This window comes from Haematobia irritans, chromosome 1 (assembly GCF_050003625.1).
Source record: "Haematobia irritans isolate KBUSLIRL chromosome 1, ASM5000362v1, whole genome shotgun sequence".
NCBI lineage: Eukaryota > Metazoa > Arthropoda > Insecta > Diptera > Muscidae > Haematobia > Haematobia irritans.
This window is the reverse complement of record NC_134397.1, coordinates 120,721,421-120,740,896: the sequence shown is the minus strand read 5'-3', so window position 1 is coordinate 120,740,896 and position 19,476 is coordinate 120,721,421. Positions and strand designations below refer to the sequence as shown.

General features: G+C 29.4%; 1 protein-coding gene across 1 annotated transcript in view; it reads left to right on the top strand.

Moving 5' to 3' along the window:
- LOC142221731 (uncharacterized) overlaps positions 1-19,476 on the top strand; it is a 41,274-nt gene that overhangs the window by 9,160 nt on the left and 12,638 nt on the right. Inside the window, exon 2 of the mRNA XM_075291515.1 lies at positions 12,824-13,035. Within this exon, the coding sequence (XP_075147630.1) occupies positions 13,012-13,035 (24 nt within the window). The 5' untranslated portion in view covers positions 12,824-13,011. The remainder of the gene's footprint in view (positions 1-12,823; positions 13,036-19,476) is intronic.

Here is a 19,476-nt window from a genome sequence, read left to right as displayed (position 1 = left end):
AACCTATTTATAAATAAATCTTTCCAAAATACAGAGAAATTAAATAATTAAAGGAAAAACAAACCCCTATACTATTACGAAAATCTTCTTACATTAAAAGTAAACTTTCTTTAACGCTGAGGGATATATAAAAATTTGTCCAAATTCATTTAGGGTTACTCTGAAATTAAATATTTTTTTAACATTAAATAAAAATATTAAATTTCTTTCCAAAAAATTCTAAATAAATATATAATAAAATAAAAAAACTAAATATCCTGGTTAATAGAAAGTTAAAGAACCCTTACCAATTCACTATTAAATTATAAGCAGAGGAGTAATAAAAATTATTCCAATTGTTCTGGGATTATTCTGAAATTAAAGATTTTTTTTTACATTAAAAACATTAAATTGGTTTGCACAAAATTTGATTAAAGAAATAATAAAATAAGGTATTAAAAACTGTGTTTTTGGTGATATAAAGGTCATAATAACGTAAACATTTTATTCAAAAGAAAGCCAAATTTTTAAAATAAAACTTACCAATTCTCTTTTAAATTATACGCTGAAATATAAAAATTTGTCCGAATCCATCTGGGGTTGCTCTGAAATTAAATATTTTTTACAAGAAAAACATTAAACTGGTTTCCAAAAAAATTAATTAACTAATAATAATATGAATAAAAACATCTTTTTAAAAGAAAGCCACATTTTTAAAAGAATACTTGCCAATTTACCATTAAACTATAAGCTGAGGTGTAAAAAAAATGTTCCAAATTCATCTGGGATTACTCTGAAACTGAATATATATTTTTTACATGGAATAATATTAAATTAGATTTCTATAAAACAATTTCAATATACTTTCCATTTCAGCGTTTTTTCTTATATATTGAAAATTGTTAATGACATTTTTCTAAGCTTCCGATCACCATTGTGCATCTCATCGCTACAGTATTAATAACTCACTTAAAAGGCTTTATAAGCAAACGCTAATATATCTCAAAAAACCAAAATATGCAATACCTTTATATTCCCTTTTTAAATACCTGCTTAAAATATACAACAGCCCACGCCAACGCCCACTATACAACTGAAGCATGCCAAACAAAACCGGGCAAAACCCAAACATTCCTACAACAACAAAAACACATGTGCCTTCATTGAAAACAACACCTCATCCAGACAAATAAATCGTCCGCGAATGACAAACACGCACACACACACAAATCACTGAAAGAACAAAAAATGAAAACAACCCCACGCTCAGATATACACAGCATACCCAGCACTCGCTACCATTTCTCATTATTGCATTGCTCTCACTCTCAAACAAAATTTAAGTAACATCATCTTTACTTTAATCACATTTCACTTTGCCGAGAAAGATCTCTGTACTACGCATTAGTACATCGCATCTGCTGACAATTTACTCTAAGAACAATATTCGTAAAGGCACATCAGTTTAAGAACGATGAAAAGTTTAACTTAAAATTATCAAAACCTTCATGAAATGTTACTTTACATGTCACAAGTAGTTTTATAGCATGACAAACGAATTTTTAACTACCAGTTAAGAAAATTTCCATCGTATTTTGTAGGCCATGAACTAAACGATGGCTACTTAAAATTTGTAAAATTTCCTTTCGAATAGTTAATTTTTGTTGAAGATACGAAAAATGAACTAAAAATCTGGAAAATTCTTGTAATAAATTATTGTAAAAATATTCTTAAATTTACGAGACACTTTTTTTCTGTGTAACCCTACCATTTGTTTTTTTCGGCATAGGGTAAATCTATCTTTGATTAATATCGACTAAATGACTTTATACCGAAAATATTTATTTGTTATTTATTACAATTTTGAAAACTATAATTAACATTATACCTACAAAAGCTAATTTTTTATTTCGTGACTAGCTTTGAAAGATATCTTGATTTTAAAGGCTTTGGCTCCTTAAGTGAAGGTCAAAATATTTGGATACAAGTAAAAATGTTTAAGGGTATAAGTAATAGCTCACATGTCCCAGTGGTGTTTGTCTATAAGACATCCTCAACGAATCGTAAACGACCGCTTTAATATATCCTTGAAGACATACTGTTGACACTTCACACAAATTGTTGACAACATTTTCACACAAATGTCGCAAAATTCTAGCACGAAATTCTAATGCGAACGATCATGCCAATGACGACAACATCGCTTACAGGTTCGTCTACTTTGTCGTTAATGATAAGCTGGAAGACACAGTCTTCTACGGTTTCGTCGAAAACATAGTAATAAACATTTTCGTTGATGACTTAGTAGGAGACAGAATCTTCAATTTCTAGCATTTCGTCCTTGGCGACTACTGGCGATGATATATGTTCGTACTTATTTACACAAAAAGAAGTATTTTAACATTAATGATTATAGTTTTTACTTTTTATGTATATTGTTTTTATTTTACGAGAAATCAATATAAATATTTTCATTACAACCATGAAACTTTACACCATATGTTTACAACGGCAAATTCTTTCATTTCTTCCATTTTTCTGCATCTGAAAAATATAGAATCAATTTAATACAACATTAATTTTTTTAACACATAATGTAGAGTTACAGAAAAACTTACCTTATAATCCGTTCACAATATTTGAGTCTTACACTTTCAATGATTAAAATTTGAATGTCTTATTTATTCTGAACTGCTTTGTATTTTTGTTTTGTTGTTTTTTTAATCTGATATTCCGTTAACTTTCACTAAAAGAGAAAAACATTTTATTCACAGTACTTCGATTATCGAGTCGAGAATCATATGTTTTTTCTTTTTACTTAAATTCTGTTGTGTAGGACACAACGCAAGGCATTGGCAGCGAACATGTCGATAGCGACTTTTGCACAGTACGTCGATTATAATGTCGACAAACAAATGTATTGTAGACAACATTATGACCATGTAGATGCATATTGTTTGCAATATTTTCTTGAAGACGTCCTTGAAGACAAATTCTCCGTAGACAGATTTCCCACTGGGGTTATTCTTTGAAAATACATAACTCATTGATAAACAAATGTCTAACGAATGAGAGTGTAGTTAGACGGCAGTTAATATATGATGGGCTGAATGTATAACAAAAATACAGATGGCATGAATCATCTATGGTCTGTGATACATGTACCCCAAAAATAGAACTTTGTTCCCTCCAATTATAAAATGTTGTCTTCAGTTTGAATTTTATTGCATCAAGAAATCAGCTTACTCAGATCTAGACAGTGATTCTGATTAAAAAATGAGTGGAATTGCGTAATGACGCATAAAAAAATTTTCAATATATTTTTGGCGTATTTGAAATAAAAAGAATATATTTAAATTTGTTTTATTTTTAATTTTTTTTTCAACATATAGAACAATAAATCCACGATATTGCATTGACAGTGGGCATTGCAGTACTAAGCCTGAATTAATTACATTGCAATGCACAAATATCAATCGAAAAAATGTGATCGTCGCTGAACCAGTGTATCGAGTTAATAGGAAACTATGCAGGAAATTAGATAAATATTCACCTTTCCAAAATATTTGTTTTTATCTTTTGTAGGCTTAGTACGTATAGGACCATTGCGTCGCATGTCTTTAAAGTGATGCAATTTATATATATATATATATATATATATATATATATATATATATATATATATATATATATATATATATATATATATATATATATATATATATATATATATATATATATATATATATATATATATATATATATATATATATATATATATATATATATATATATATATATATATATATATATATATATATATATATATATATATATATATATATATATATATATATATATATATATATATATATATATATATATATATATATATATATATATATATATATATATATATATAGCGATAATTCGATATATGATATTTGTATTCAAATTTAAGTTTATAAAATCTTGAAAATTTGCAGAAAAAGTTCATAAAGTTCGCGCAATTGTCAGTGCCGTGTACGAATCCATTGCACAGGAAAAATCTCAACAAAATATTTCTAATAAAAAAAACTGATAGAAGTTGAATACGTAGTCAATTAAAAAATTAACTGATACGATTAATTTTTTAATCAAATTGAAAAATAAAGTCTGTCATGAAAATGATTGAACTTATGTATTTTGATCTGCTGCATTTGAAAAAAAATGTTAAAATTTTTTTAAGAACTGTTCCATTGAGATATTTGATTATTTTTAGTTTTTCGCTCTTTTTTCACTAAACAAAGAGTATCATCCATACGACCATGAAGAGAAACCGGAAATTTTCAATGGTGCCTAGATCGACTTGCTAATTATGACTCTATTGGTATATACACAGAAAAAATATCACCAAAATATTTCCAATTAAAAAGTTAATTGAAGGTGAAAACCTTTTCAATTAAAAAATTAATTGATACAATTAAGTTTTAATCAAACTGGAAACATTAAGTCAATTAGTTAAAAAATTAATTTATACAATTAACTTTTTAATTAAAAACTTAATTGGTACAATTAAATAATACATTTTTAATAAAACTAAAAACTCAAAGTCTATTAAGAAAGTGATTGAAAATAGTTACGTCTTTAATCAAAAAATTAATTGATACAATCTTTTTTTAATCAAACTAAGAACACAAAGTTAGTTAGCAAAACGAGTAAAAATTTTAATTTTAATTTTAAATGTAGCTCCGTTAAGCTTTAATTACCAGTTAACAAAAGGTAAATTACAAATATCTTCTCTCTTTAACTGACAAAATGTCTGCAGTTCCTAAACTGGCATATGGAATATGAAGGTAAGATGACAGATATCACCATAGCAGTTCGTTAGCTAACGTTGTATTTGAAAATAGTTAAATTTTTGATTAAAAAATTAATTGAAATTTGCTAATGAAATCAATTAAAATCAAATATTTTGTTTTGTATGCCCAATTAAAAGTGTGATTGATATTATCATTTTCATGATTGAAGACATTTCAATTAAAAAATTAATTGGATCAATTAATTTTGTATTGAATCAGAAAACAATTTTTTCTTTGTATCTTAACCACAACATAAATTTCCAAATTCAGATCCACTTCAAGATGTAAACGCGAGCCCACCAAGAAGGAAAAAACAAACGCCTATATTACAAAAATAAGTAAATATTTTTGGACAAAGTCAAGAAAATTTATTAGACATAATAAAAAAATTGAGTTCAAAATTGAAAAAATGTTTTTACGCCAAACGAAGTTTAAGATGGTAACATTTACAAATTTTGAGAAATTCTGAACTAATTTGTGTGAAAAAGAATTTAGTCCATCTTTAGGCTCCATTTGTGTATACCTTTTTTGCTACTTCTAGTTAATTTACATACATAAATTATTAAACCCATGGAAACTAAAATAGAGTTAAATTGGATTGGACAATATGACCTCACACTCAAAAAAAGTGAACCCTATATGTCACCAAAGGCAATTAAAAATAATTATGTCTACCCGTGTAAAAAATTGGTGGATCTAATTAGATGTGATCAGATCTCAATATTGGCCACTTTGGATCTAACCAGATATGATGAGATATAATTATATATAACTATTTATAATCCCATATATGACGAGATCTAACATCAGATCTATCTACATATAGGGCTATATAATTATATCTAAGGCATTAGATCTAGAGATCTCATCAGATCTAATTCTATAGCAATTAGATATAATCATATCTTACCAATTTTCGGGTCTGCTCAGATATAATTAGATCTCCTAAATTTTACTCGGGTAATAAATTTTCTTGAATTTGTAGAAAAATATTAACTAATATTTGTGAAATCAGCGTGATATATGCGTTTGTAAGACAGTTTAGTTAAAATTTTCTAGAATTAACGTATTTTTTCTAAAATTAACCAAAATTTTCCTTCCTGGTGGGGTCACTATTTTTTGACAGCACTTCAATTCGCAAATCAGTAAAAATGAACTAGGGTGTGGTAAATATGCTTTAACGACGCATTTCGTAAATGGTAGTTAAAATCCAAGAATGGTAGTAAATTTTCGTTATTTTAAGAACGCATTATGGAAATCTCAAAAAATAAATACAATTTACTTTAACTTTCGCACAAAGTAGTTCATTGTGCCCATTAAACGGTCTGTGTATTTAAGGATTTGTTAGTCTGGTACAGGTTAAAAATATTGATTATTTTTTTTAATTTTGAAAAATCTTTAAAGAGCTAGTTTAAAATATTTTTTGAAATATCCTATTGATAGCTTTCCTAATTGCTTCCAATACTAAATCTAATATCATCTGAATATACGAAACAAAAAGACAACAACAATGGGTAGATAGTGTTATCTAATCGGATACCGTCTACCCCCCGTTCTAATACATGAGGTAAACACAATCAAGCCAATATATAGTTACATAGATTCCATTCTGTGCTAAGTCGAACCCCTTAAATTTCGGTACAGTTGATATAAATAGAATAAATTAATTAAACCCTCACCGAGGTATCGTCTAATTAATAATGCATTTTAATTAATTAGATTTTAGATTATTTTAATTAATTTTAGTTTGGGTTTTCGCTTAATTTGATTAAATTACGTTACTATACACTGAAAAAAAAGCATACTCGGTTCCAAAGATTTTGTCTTTACTTTAAAAAATTTGGTATTGATTCCGAGCCAAAGAAGCGGAGAATACAAGTAAGGATACTTTTAAGACACAATTCTCTTTTAAATTTAGGTTTTGTGTACTTGCTTCTAGGAAGCAAATTTTAATTTTTCGCTTTCTCACCTTTTTTTTCTTCATATGCTATCAAAGTCCTTTAAAAACGAGTTAACGGCAACTTTATTTTCCAAATTAGGACTCGATTTCCAGTAGAAATTATGCTATGTTTGAAGTAAAAAACTTCTTTAAAATAAAGTTTTGAAAAACATGTCCTATATTTGAACGATTTTTTGCTTTGTAGTCAAGATGCAAAAAGACAACAAATTTAAAGACAATTTCATTAAATTTAAAAAATTTTTCTGAATTATTAAAGTCAAGTTGACCTTAGCCTATAAATTTTTTCTTTCATGTTAAGATACCCATTTTTAAGTCAAATCACTTTATTATAAGGACAATACGACTTCATTGAAAAGTTTATCGACTTTTGGACAAGGAAAATAACTTTATTTTAGAGAAATGCGTCTTCTATGCTAAGCAAAATTTGTACTCGGACAGACGGACATCGCTAAATCGACTCAGAATTTAATTCTAAGCCGATCCGTATACTAAAAGGTTGGTCTATGATTACTCCTTCTTGGCGTTACATACAAATGCACAAACTTATTATACCCTGTACCACAGTAGTGGTGAAGGGTATAAAAATATGGGAAACATTTAAATCTGAAGCAATTTTAAGGAAACTTTGCAAAAGTTTATTTATGATTTATCGCTCGATATATATGTATTAGAAGTTTAGGAAAATTAGAGTCATTTTTACAACTTTTCGACTAAGCAGTGGCGATTTTACAAGGAAATTGTTGGTATTTTGACAATTTTTGTCGAAATCAGAAAATCATATATATGGGAGCTATATCTAAATCTGAACCGATTTCAACCAAATTTGGCACGCATAGCAACAATGCTAATTCTACTCCCTGTGCAAAATTTCAACTAAATCGGAGTTAAAAATTGGCCTCTGTTGTCATATGAGTGTAAATCGGGCGAAAGCTTTATATGGGAGATATATCCAAATCTGAACCGATTTCAAGCAAATTTGGCACGCATAGTTACAACGCTAATTCTACTCCCTATGCAAAATTTCAACTAAATCGGAGCAAAAAATTGGCCTCTGTGGGCAAATGAGTGTAAATCGGGCGAAAGCTATATATGGGAGCTATATCTAAATCTGAACCGATTTTGCTGATATTTTGCAAGTTTTTCGAGACTCATAAAATATTCGGATGTACGGAATTTGAGGAAGATCGGTTGATATACACGCCAATTATGACCAGATCGGTGAAAAATATATATGGCAGCTATATCTAAATCTGAACCGATTTTTTCCAAAATCAATAGGGATCGTCGTTGAGCCAAAACAGGACCCTATACCAAATTTTAGGACAATCGGACTAAAACTGCGAGCTGTACTTTGCACACAAAAATACATCAACAGACAGACAGACAGACGGACAGGCAGACGGACAGACAGACAGACGGACATCGCTAAATCGACTCAGAATTTAATTCTAAGCCGATCCGTATACTAAAAGGTTGGTCTATGATTACTCCTTCTTGGCGTTACATACAAATGCACAAACTTATTATACCTTGTACCACAGTAGTGGTGAAGGGTATAAAAAACTTTAAACCACAGATACAAAATTCTGAAAATAAGTTTTAATCTATATTTGTTACAAGGAAAATTTGCTTAGTTCAAAGACATGTTTTAACGGAAGGACGCAAATTTCTAAAATTTGTGTCCTAATTTTAATATATTTTTTTTGGTTGAATCAAAGATCAGAAACTTTCTTTTAATAAAAATTTTATTATTTTAAAGAAAGTTGTCCTCAATATTGTGTAAAATGTGTGTCCTAAAATTTAGGTTGCGTAATCTTAAATACCATGTAAATATTTTTTCAATGTATGTACCGTTCAAAGTTTCCATGTCCAACAGACAGATGGAACACAGAAAAAGAGTAAACTGTCTTATAGAAAAATTAACTAATTTGAGCGAAAATTGAATTAAATTGTATTCCATTTTCTGAGATTTCTATTACGCGTTGTCAAAATAATGGAAATTTACTGACTTGGTGGGATTTTTAACTGCCGTTTAGGAAATTCTTACCATAAAAGCAAAACTGTACTAAAAGTAAAGAAAAATCATTGGCACCAAATCATTGCCATATTAAACGCGCAATAGTTAATTTTTTTTAGTTTTGAGAAGTGTAGTGTTGAGGAAATTCTTACCATAAAAGCAAAAATGTACTAAAAGTAAAGAAAAAAGCATTTGCACCAAATCATTACCATATTAAACGCGCAATAGTTAATTTTTTGTTTAGTTTTGAGAAGTGCAGGAAAAATTAATTTAGCATCAGTTTCACAACAGACTTTTCTCTTTGAAGAACATGAATTTTGGCTTTTGGAAATCAGGAACCTAAATTCCTCCAAACCATCTTCGGACCTCCTGACATTTCGTATAGGTGTTCCAGCAAACCTTAACTTAAAAAAATTCCTTTTTGCAATTTCGGATTTACAATTATAAATTTCATTACTTTTTCAACACGACAAGACTTCTTAAATTGAATTTTATGGCGAAGATTAGGATGCAGATATCATTCATTTATATTTTTATTCAAAAAATATTGTCGTGAGTACAATGATTTCTTGTCCTTAAAATAGAAATGCGACCTTGGCTTATCATATAGTAATAAAAACTATATAACGGAAGTCAATTTGTCCTAGAAATCTAGAATAAATTTTCAGTTTTATTAAAATAGTCTTTAAAATCGATAATTTTTTGTAAATTTATTATAAAGACAACACGGATTGCGAACCAAAGAATCGGAGAATTTCTCCAAGAAAATAATTATGAAGAAATTCACTTTTGAATTTAAGTTTAGCGTATTTCATACTAAAACAAATTTATTCGTTTTTCCGTATGTATTTCTAATATAATATCAAAGTTCTTCATAAACATATTAACAACAAATTACAATTCCTAATTATACAATGTTTTAAATGAAAAGCATTTCTAAAATAAAGTTTCCTGTAATAAAGAAATACATCTCCTGTTTTGGAATACGTTTTATTGTCAAGTTGCAAAAAATCATCGAATTTAAAGACCATTTCAACAATATTGAAGATTTATTTCCAATTTTTAAGGACAAATTAACCTTAGTTCTGTAGAATTTTCTTTTATGATAATACTAAGGACAAGAAGAAAAACTTTGTACACTGAGAAAAGTTTAAAACGTAAATAATTAAAACATTAACTTTATAATCAAACTAAAAAATAAAATCAGCTAAGAAAATGATTGAATGGAATGAAATGGTTGCGGGTTTAATTAAATATTTAAAATATGTATTACCTCAATAAAAAAATATATAAATAGTTGGCTTGTATACTCGTATATGACATTTAATTTAATTTTTTGACTATAGAAAAATCCAACATAATCGGAAAATACATAAAAGTTCTAAATCATATAAACTTTTATAGAAATACAAAAAAATATTTAATTTAAAGATTAAATAATTATAAATAAATAATAATACAATACATATTTATATCATTACCTCAGTTAAAAAATAAATTGAATCAATTTAAAAATTAATTAATAGTGCCAAAGAAATTAATAATTTATTTATTATTTAAATTGTTTTATTAATAAATTATTTATTATTTATTTCTGATTAATTCTGTGATTGATACTATAATTTTCATGATTGTTGTAATTCCAATTAAAAAATCAATGGATCAAATAATTTTGTGATTGAATCCGAAAATAAAATTTTCTCTGTAATCTTTTAATAGAATCAAATCAAAAATTATTTGAAAGAGGCAGTTATATTCAACTAAATTGATTTGATTGGCTAAAACGTACAAAAGTAAACTATATTGCACTAAAGCCTATGTAATTCTATTTTAGTCACGCAAAAATAGGAAAAAAATATTGTGGTGAGGCCAAAGATTTCTTGTCCTTAAAATACTAGTCCAAAAGTCGATAAACTTGTCAATTAAGCCGTTTTGTTCTTATAGTTAAGTGATTCGATTCGAAATTGAGTATCGTAAAATGAAAGAAAATTTTGTTTGACTAAGGTCAACTTGGCTTTAATAATTCTAAAAAAAATGTTCAAATTTGTTGACTAAAGCAAAAAATGTTTAAAAAATAGGATATTTTTTCAACACTTTATTTTAGAGCATAATTTCTATTTGTAGTCGACTCCGAATTTAAGTTGTCGTTAACATGATTTTAAAGAACTCTGATAGCACATGAAGAAAAAAGCTGAAAAAACGAATAAATTAAACCTTGTTTCCTAGAATCAATTACGCAAAACATAAATCGTGTCTTAAATTTGTCCTTACTTCAATTCACCGCTTCTTTGGCTCGTAATCAATACCAAAATTAGTGTGAAGACAAAATCTTTGGAACCGGGCATGTTTTTTTTTCAGTGTATACACAAATGAAGTAAAAGGATTTACTAAATCCGTGTTTCGCACCTAATAGCTCTGAATTTCTAAAAATTTGTAAATTTTACCAATAATGCGCCCATCTTGAACTGCGTATGGCACATTTTTCCTTCAAACTACGAAATTTTCTTTAAAAGGCAAAAAAATAATTACGCTTAATTTAGAATTTCAATTTGTGGCTAATACGGTTATTAAGGATATTACTTTAAGAAAACAGAGGAAAAAGCGAATAAAGTAAGATTTGTGTCCTAACATGAAATACGCTTAACCTAAATTTTTAAGTGATTTACGTCTTAACCCTTTAATGACCCGATGCCAGCTGATAAAATACTCAGATTTTTTATTTATTTATGTAGCTTTTTTAAAATAAAGAAATTTTTAGCGACCTATCTGGTTTAAATCTATGATCAATAATATTAAAATTAGGATACAGATCTCATTTATCGAATTTTCATTCTATTTTCATGGTAATTTAATAAAGCTCTTCACATACAAGCAAACGCCAGTTTAAAAATCCAAATTATAACGGATACTTCAAAGTAAAACATGTTTTTAATACCAATAGATTTTTGACCTTCCTTTAAGGATCTTGGTATTGATTCCGAGCCAAAGATGCGGGTTCTTTAAAATAAGGAAAATTTTTGCGACCTATCTGGACTTAAACCTAGGATCTATAAAATTAAAACTAGGACACAGATCTCATTTATCGAATTTTCATTCTATTTTCCGGTATATTAATAAAGCTATTCGCGTACAAACAAATGCCAGTTTAAAAATCCAAATTGTGACGGATAAATCGAAGTAAAAAATATTTTCTTAATTCCAAAAAAACTTTAAACCAAAGATGCTAAATCCTCAAAATAAGTCTTAGCCTATATTTGAAGCGTTTTTATCTTAAATCTAAAGATTCAATATTTCAGTTAATTTAAGGACGATTTCTTTAAATCAAAAAGGTGTTTTTTTACTTTAAGGAAGTTTAAAGATACATTTTCAAAATTTGTGTCCTAAATTTTATGAACAAAATTTGAAGCAAAGATTAAAACTTTCTTTTTATTAAAGTTTCTTTGTTTTAAAGAAATTTGTCCTTAATAGTGTGTAAATTGCGCATCCCAAAATTGAGGCTGCGTAATCTCTAATATCACGTAAATATTTTTTTTCAGTGCGGGGACAAACTTCACTGGCGCTTATTACTCGAGTAGACTTAGCATACTATGTAATTAAGGCACTGATATGTTTGCACCACCTGTCCGATAAACAAAATTATCTATCCGGCTAAAATAAATTTCAAGTTCTTACCGTTTTAGTATACGAATAACTATCATTTCCAACTGTTGACAGTAAAACCAAAGCAGAAGAATATTATTTCAAATATGAATCATAGAAATATTTGGAATAGTAGAATAAATAAAAAAATATTAATAAATTGAAAAAAAAAACACAAGAAGCTAAACTATATCCATGAACCAATTCGTACATGTCAGTTGTATTTGCAAAATTCTACAACAAAAATATATCTCAATGTTTGGGTTTTTATCAGCTCGACAAAGGAACGGTTGCGAAAATATCAACAAAAATACAGATAACATATCTGTGGTAAAAGTGAATTGAAAAAAAAAAATAAATAAATGAAAAAAATTAAATATTTTATAGCATATATCATACAATAATACAGTATGCCCTAAGACTTTGTGACGTGTTCGATGGAAAACAACGTCCAATAAAAAGTGGAAATTTCGAATTGAAATCATTATAGAAAGAGTGAATCAAATAAAAAAAATTGGCAAACTTTATCATTGGCTGTATTTAATGAGCGGAATACCATATACATCAACACAAATATGGATTTACTACCAGCAATTGTGGTAAGTTTAAAATAGTTAAATGTATTAAATGTACTCTTCAGCTTCACCAAATAGCGCCCAACAACAAAAACCCATTTTTTTAAAGGAAACAGCATCAAATTTCTTTGGGTGTTATTCCATGACTATATTCCATGAAGATTTATCATACTTTTTCAGTCGGTGTGTATTTCACCCAAAGTTTGAAGATTATCGTTTTTCCAGAATTAAACATTTAAAAAAATTACAATATATTATACTCGCAGCTTCTCGTAGAAAAGAAATATGATCACCTACTACAGCAAAATGTTATTTTTGGATGGGGAGAAAGCGACATTTTTGTTGCAAAAATGTTGTTTTCTCGCCAAACATGAAATTGTTGCCGAAATCAGATATAAATGTCCGAGAAAATAACATGGTTGGGGCAAACATGTTACATGTCCATCGTCTAAAAAACAAACATTTTGCTCTAGAAGGGGGTCATATTCCTTAATTTTTTAATTGAAATGTCTTCAATAACAAAAATTTTAGTATCAATTACAGTTTTGATTGAGCATAAATAAATATTTGATTAAAAAATTAATTGATTTGATTTGAAATTTCAATTAATTTTGTAATTGATTCAATTTAATTGATGTTGATCAATTAAAATCAATTAATTTTTTTAGTTGATTCAATCAAATATTGAATTGATGTCGATTGAGAAACTCAATCAGTTTTTTAATTGGTTCATTAGTTCATTATTTAATTAAACTTCAATCCAATTCCAATAAACTATTCGATTTAATCAATTAAATGCTTAATTAAGTTTTGCAATCGACATCGATGAAATTTTTTAACAATTAATTTATTTGATAAAATCCGCGAAATTTTTCACTTGTTTTCCTAACTAACTTTGTCTTCTTAGTTTTAATTAAAACAATGACTGTATCAATTAATTGTTTAATTACAGATGTAACTATTTTCAATCACATTCTTAATTGACTTTTTGTTTTTATTTTGATTAAAAAATTGATTTTATCAATTAATTTTTTTATTAAACATTAAAAACAAGTAAGGAAAGTTTCAAGTCGGACGGAGCCGACTATATTATACCCTGCACCACTTGTAGATCCACATTTTCGATACCATATCAAATCCGTCAAATGTGTTGGGTGCTTTAAATCTGACTCGATCTGGACAAAATTTGTTATACTTCTACAACATCTATAGACTTAAAATTTAAGTTGGCTAATGCCAACAAAATGTTAGTAAAAAATAAATATGGAAAACATTTAAATCTGAAGCAATTTTTAGGCAACTTTGCAAAAGTGTATTTAAGATTTATCGGTCGATAGATATGTATTAAAAGTATGTATAGGAAAATTGGAGTCATTTTTACAAGTTTTCGACTTAGCAGTGGCGTTTTTATAAGGAAAATGTGGGTATTTTGCCCAATTTTGCCGAAATCAGAGAAACAAATATATGAGAGCTATATATAAATCTGAACCGATTTCAACTAAATTCGGCATGCACAAATACAATATTAATTCTACTCCCATGCAAAACTTCACGTAAATTACAATTTTGACCTCTGGGTCATATGAGTGTAAATCGGATGAAAGATATATATATATATATGGGTGCTATATCTAAATCTGCCAATCAAAATTGGCATGTATATCGAGATTTAATTCTACTCCATGTACAAAATTTAAAGCAGGGTAAAACTCTGGCTTCTGGAGCCATATTAGCCTATATCGGGCGAAAGATATATATGGGAGCTATATCTAAATCTTAACCGATTTCAACCAATTCACCATACTTTACGAAACTATTAATTGCACTCCTTGTGCAAAATTTAAAGCAAATCAGGCTTAAATTCTGGCTTCTGGGGCCATATTAGTAGATATCGGGCGAGAGATATATGTATATATATGTATATATATTTCTTCTAAAATTTTTGAATTCCCGGGAAAGCGGGAATTTTTCGAATTTCCCGGGATCCCGGTCAAAGGGAAACCTGCTTTGATGTGGAATACATTTAGACATTTGAATAAATTAGAAATCACCTAAAACTACGGTTATAAGGCGCTCTCTGGACAACTAACAATATATATTATGTTGTTCTCTTACATCAGCCATAAATCATACTAAAGGTAGAATTACATACCATACGTTCAATGCGTCCGATGATTGAAGAGTTGAAATTTCTCTTTGAAATCAAAAGCTCGAATAGTCTGCCGCAAACAGAATAAAATCAACCCTTCCATCAACGCACGGATTGACGCAACCTTAAAATACGAAATTTTTTGTAATACAAAACATTTTGGCAATGGTTAAGGCAGTCTCTTTCGGTATAGTTTTGGGAAGAACACTATTAATATAGTGGGATTTTTTTGTAAGACTAAAAAGCTATTTGGAAATGAAAGAAACTTATTTCGATTTCACCATCGTTAAGCGGGGTCAATAAATGCACATGTTCAGTCAATATTCCCAAAAAGGGAAACACTACCATGTAATACGACACTCACATTACACTTCCAAAATCCACTTTAACTAGATTTCAGTTGTCGTATGCCCTATAAATAAGGGCTTTAAACCCCAATTTTAATCGATTTCAAGCCTAATGTGTATATGGTATAAATTTGAAATTAAAGTAACTATCTTAAAAAAGGTTGGAATTTTCTTATTTCATAAAAAACACCTTAGGTTAGGTTAGGTTAGGTGGCAGGCCGATGTATCAGGCTCACTTTGACTATACAGTCCATTGTGATACCACATTGGCGTGCTCAATCCATGTTAAGTTCAATGACAAGGGACCTCCTTTTTATAGCCGAGTCCGAACGGCGTTCCACATTGCAGTAAAACCACTTAGAGAAGTTTTGAAACCCTCAGAAATGTCACCAGCCTTTCTGAGGTGCGATAATCCACCGCTGAAAAATTTTTTGGTGTTCGGTCGAAGCAGGAATCGAACCCACGACCTTGTGTATGCAAGGCGGGCATGCTAACCATTGCACCACGGTGGTTCCATAAAAAAACATCCTTGCAATAATTATGAAATTTTTAAATTATACAATTGCCAACGTGGGTTACATAAGGTAAAATGTCACGTTGTTTTTAAAGATTTACTCAGTCTACCAGTCTATCCGAAAGTCGGTTTACAGAAATATGACAATCATAAATTAGGAAGTGCAAACTTCTTTTTAACAATTGGGATTTTTCCCAATTTTTCCGATTCAATTTGTTTAAAAATGTTCCTTGACAAATTTCCTTTTTTCCTTAAATCCTTACAGTAATCCCTCGATTTACGTCGTGATTGGTTCCGGAATTTGACGACGTTAATCGAAACGACGTAAACCGAATTAAAAATTGCTCATACTTACTCCTAAGTCCATCTATGTTGTTTGTATGTTGTATACATAATAAACAAGTAAGGAAAGTCTAAAGTCGGGCGGTGCCGACTATATTATACCCTGCACCACTTTGTAGATCTAAATTTTCGATACCATATCACATCCGTCAAATGTGTTGGGGGCTATATATAAAGATTTGTCCCAAATACATACATTTAAATATCACTCGATCTGGAAGAATTTGATAGACTTCTACAAAATCTATAGACTCAAAATTTAAGTCGGCTAATGCACTAGGGTGGAACACAATGTTAGTAAAAAATATGGGAAACGTTTAAATCTGAAGCAATTTTAAGGAAACTTCGAAAAAGTTTAACGCTCGATATATATGTATTAGAAGTTTAGGAAAATTAGAGTCATTTTTACAACTTTTCGACTAAGCAGTGGCGATTTTACAAGGAAAATGTTGGTATTTTGACCATTTTTGTCGAAATCAGAAAAACATATATATGGGAGCTATATCTAAATCTGAACCGATTTAAACCAAATTTGGCACGCATAGCAACAATGCTAATTCTACTCCCTGTGCAAAATTTCAACTAAATTGGAATTAAAAATTGGCCTCTGTGGTCATATGAGTGTAAATCGGGAGAAAGCTATATATTGGAGCTATATCTAAATCTGAACCGATTTCAACCAAATTTGGCACGCATAGCTACAATGCTAATTCTACTCCCTGTGCAAAATTTCAACTAAATCGGAGCAAAAAATTGGCCTCTGTGGTCATATGAGTGTAAATCGGGCGAAAGCTATATCTAAATCTGAACCGATTTCAACCAAATTTGGCACGCATAGCTACAATGCTAATTCTACTCCCTGTGCAAAATTTCAACCAAATTGGGGTAAAACTCTGGCTTCTGGGACCGTATTAGTCCATATCGGGTGATAGATATATATGGGAGCTATATCTAAATCTGAACCGATTTGAATAAAATTTGGCACACTTGACTATAGTACCAATTGTTCTTCTTGTGCAAAATTTTAAGCAAATTAGGTTAAAACTCTGGTTTCTGGGGGCCATATAAGTCCATATCGGGCGAAATATATATATGGGAGCTATATCTAAATCTGAATCGATTTCTTCCAAAATCAATAGGGATCTATTCTGAGCCAAAACACATACTTGTGCCAAATTTGAAGTCGATTGGACTAAAACTGCGACCTAGACTTTGATTACAAAAATGTGTTCACGGACAGACGGACATGGCTATATCGACTCAGGAGCCCACCATGAGCATTTTTGTCAAAGACACCATGTGTCTATCTCGTCTCCTTCTGGGTGTTGCAAACATATGCACTAACTTATAATACCCTGTTCCACAGTGTGGAACAAAAATGTTTCGATGCCTGTTCCACAGTGTGGAACAAAAATGTTTCGATGCCATCATCGTGGATTCTTATTTTACCTATGGAAGGCGTTTCTGATAAAGTGGCCAAAAAATCGACGACGTAAATCGAAGTATGATGGAACAAAAAATTTTACGACGTAAATCGAAACAACGTAAACCGAGACGACGTAAATCGAGGGATTACTGTATTTCTTTCTCATGTATAATTTTTATTATTATTACTATTTGTGCGCATTACTTGGCTTATCGGCAATAGATTTAAATAGTTTTTGAACAAAAGAATACCTTGTAAAGTTGAAGTTTCAAAGGAATTCCGAATTTTTGTTTTATTTATATTGTTTGCTGTTAATTTCTGTCTACATTGGAGACGAACGAGAAGAGCAAGCTAGACACAAATTGTCATAGCATTGAGACTAAAAAATGATTGTTTACAACTTATGAAAAATCGTCAACTTATAACTACGTTACTTTGAAAAATCGTCAAATCGCCATAAAAAACGTTAAAAGGAAACACATGAGTCGAACATTTTCAAAAATCGTCAACTCATAACTAAGTGTCTTAAACTCGTCACAGGCCAAATTTACCATTAAAAATCGTCAAAATGTCGAAAAATCGTCAGAGTTGGCACCGCTGCGTCTTACAGACTATAAGTTTTTTCGGACGGAATGTCTGTGTTTGTAAAGAATGTGTCCAATCGATACGACAATTCGTTGATGACTAAATAATCGGTAAATGTGTTATCGATCCCATAAACATGCAGCAGTATCGATTATGCCTTCGGACTTAACTTATAATGTGGCCAATATATGGGATATGTTTAGACCAATATGCTTTCAAACATATTATATATTGGTAGAGATCAAACACATAAATGTTTGGGCAATACCCAAAAATGTATATGCTTGAAGCTAAATATGTTTGGGAGTATATGTTACAGAAGCGATTTTTTGTGAGGGTGTACTCCGTAACGCTGAAAACATGAAATTTGACGTTAAAGGCAGATTCACAATGACAAATTCAACTTCAAATACACTTACGGAATTTTTTAGTGATCTAGTTTGGCTTTTTTCGGGAATTTTAATTATTAATTTAAATCGCTTTATAACTACACTGTTAGAAAAATATGTTTTTCATATGTTCCGATATAAACAAAATGTGTTTCGGGCACAATTTTAAAACACAATATATTTAAGTGCAAACATGTAATGTTCCTAAACTAACACTAAATGTTTGGGACATCTATGTTAATATGTTAGAATATATTATGTTTGGGGCATGAATGTTTCATAAAAATCATATGTGTGAATGCAAACTTATATATATTTACAAATTTCGACTAAACATACATATGTTGTGATATTTTATTCAAAGCGACAGAGAGAGTATAGAGAAAGAGATGGAAACCGGGAGAGTTGACGAAAGATATCAACATAACACAGCGAAAGAATCAAAAGAGAACAATTTCTGTGAAACCGCTTGTATGTTGTTTCGGAAAACTGTTTTATGATAAGGCCAAACATTTGATATGCTTAAGTCTAAATATTATTTAATTTGAATAAAGAGAAGAGACATTCGGAACCAAGAGAATAGACATTTGAAAAACAAACAGCATATGTTTTAGCCTTGAGAGCAGCATTTTATGTATACGTAGACATGTGTTTTGTTTATCATTTTGGCATTATGGACATAATTTTTTTCTTGGTTCGTTAAAAGAAATCAG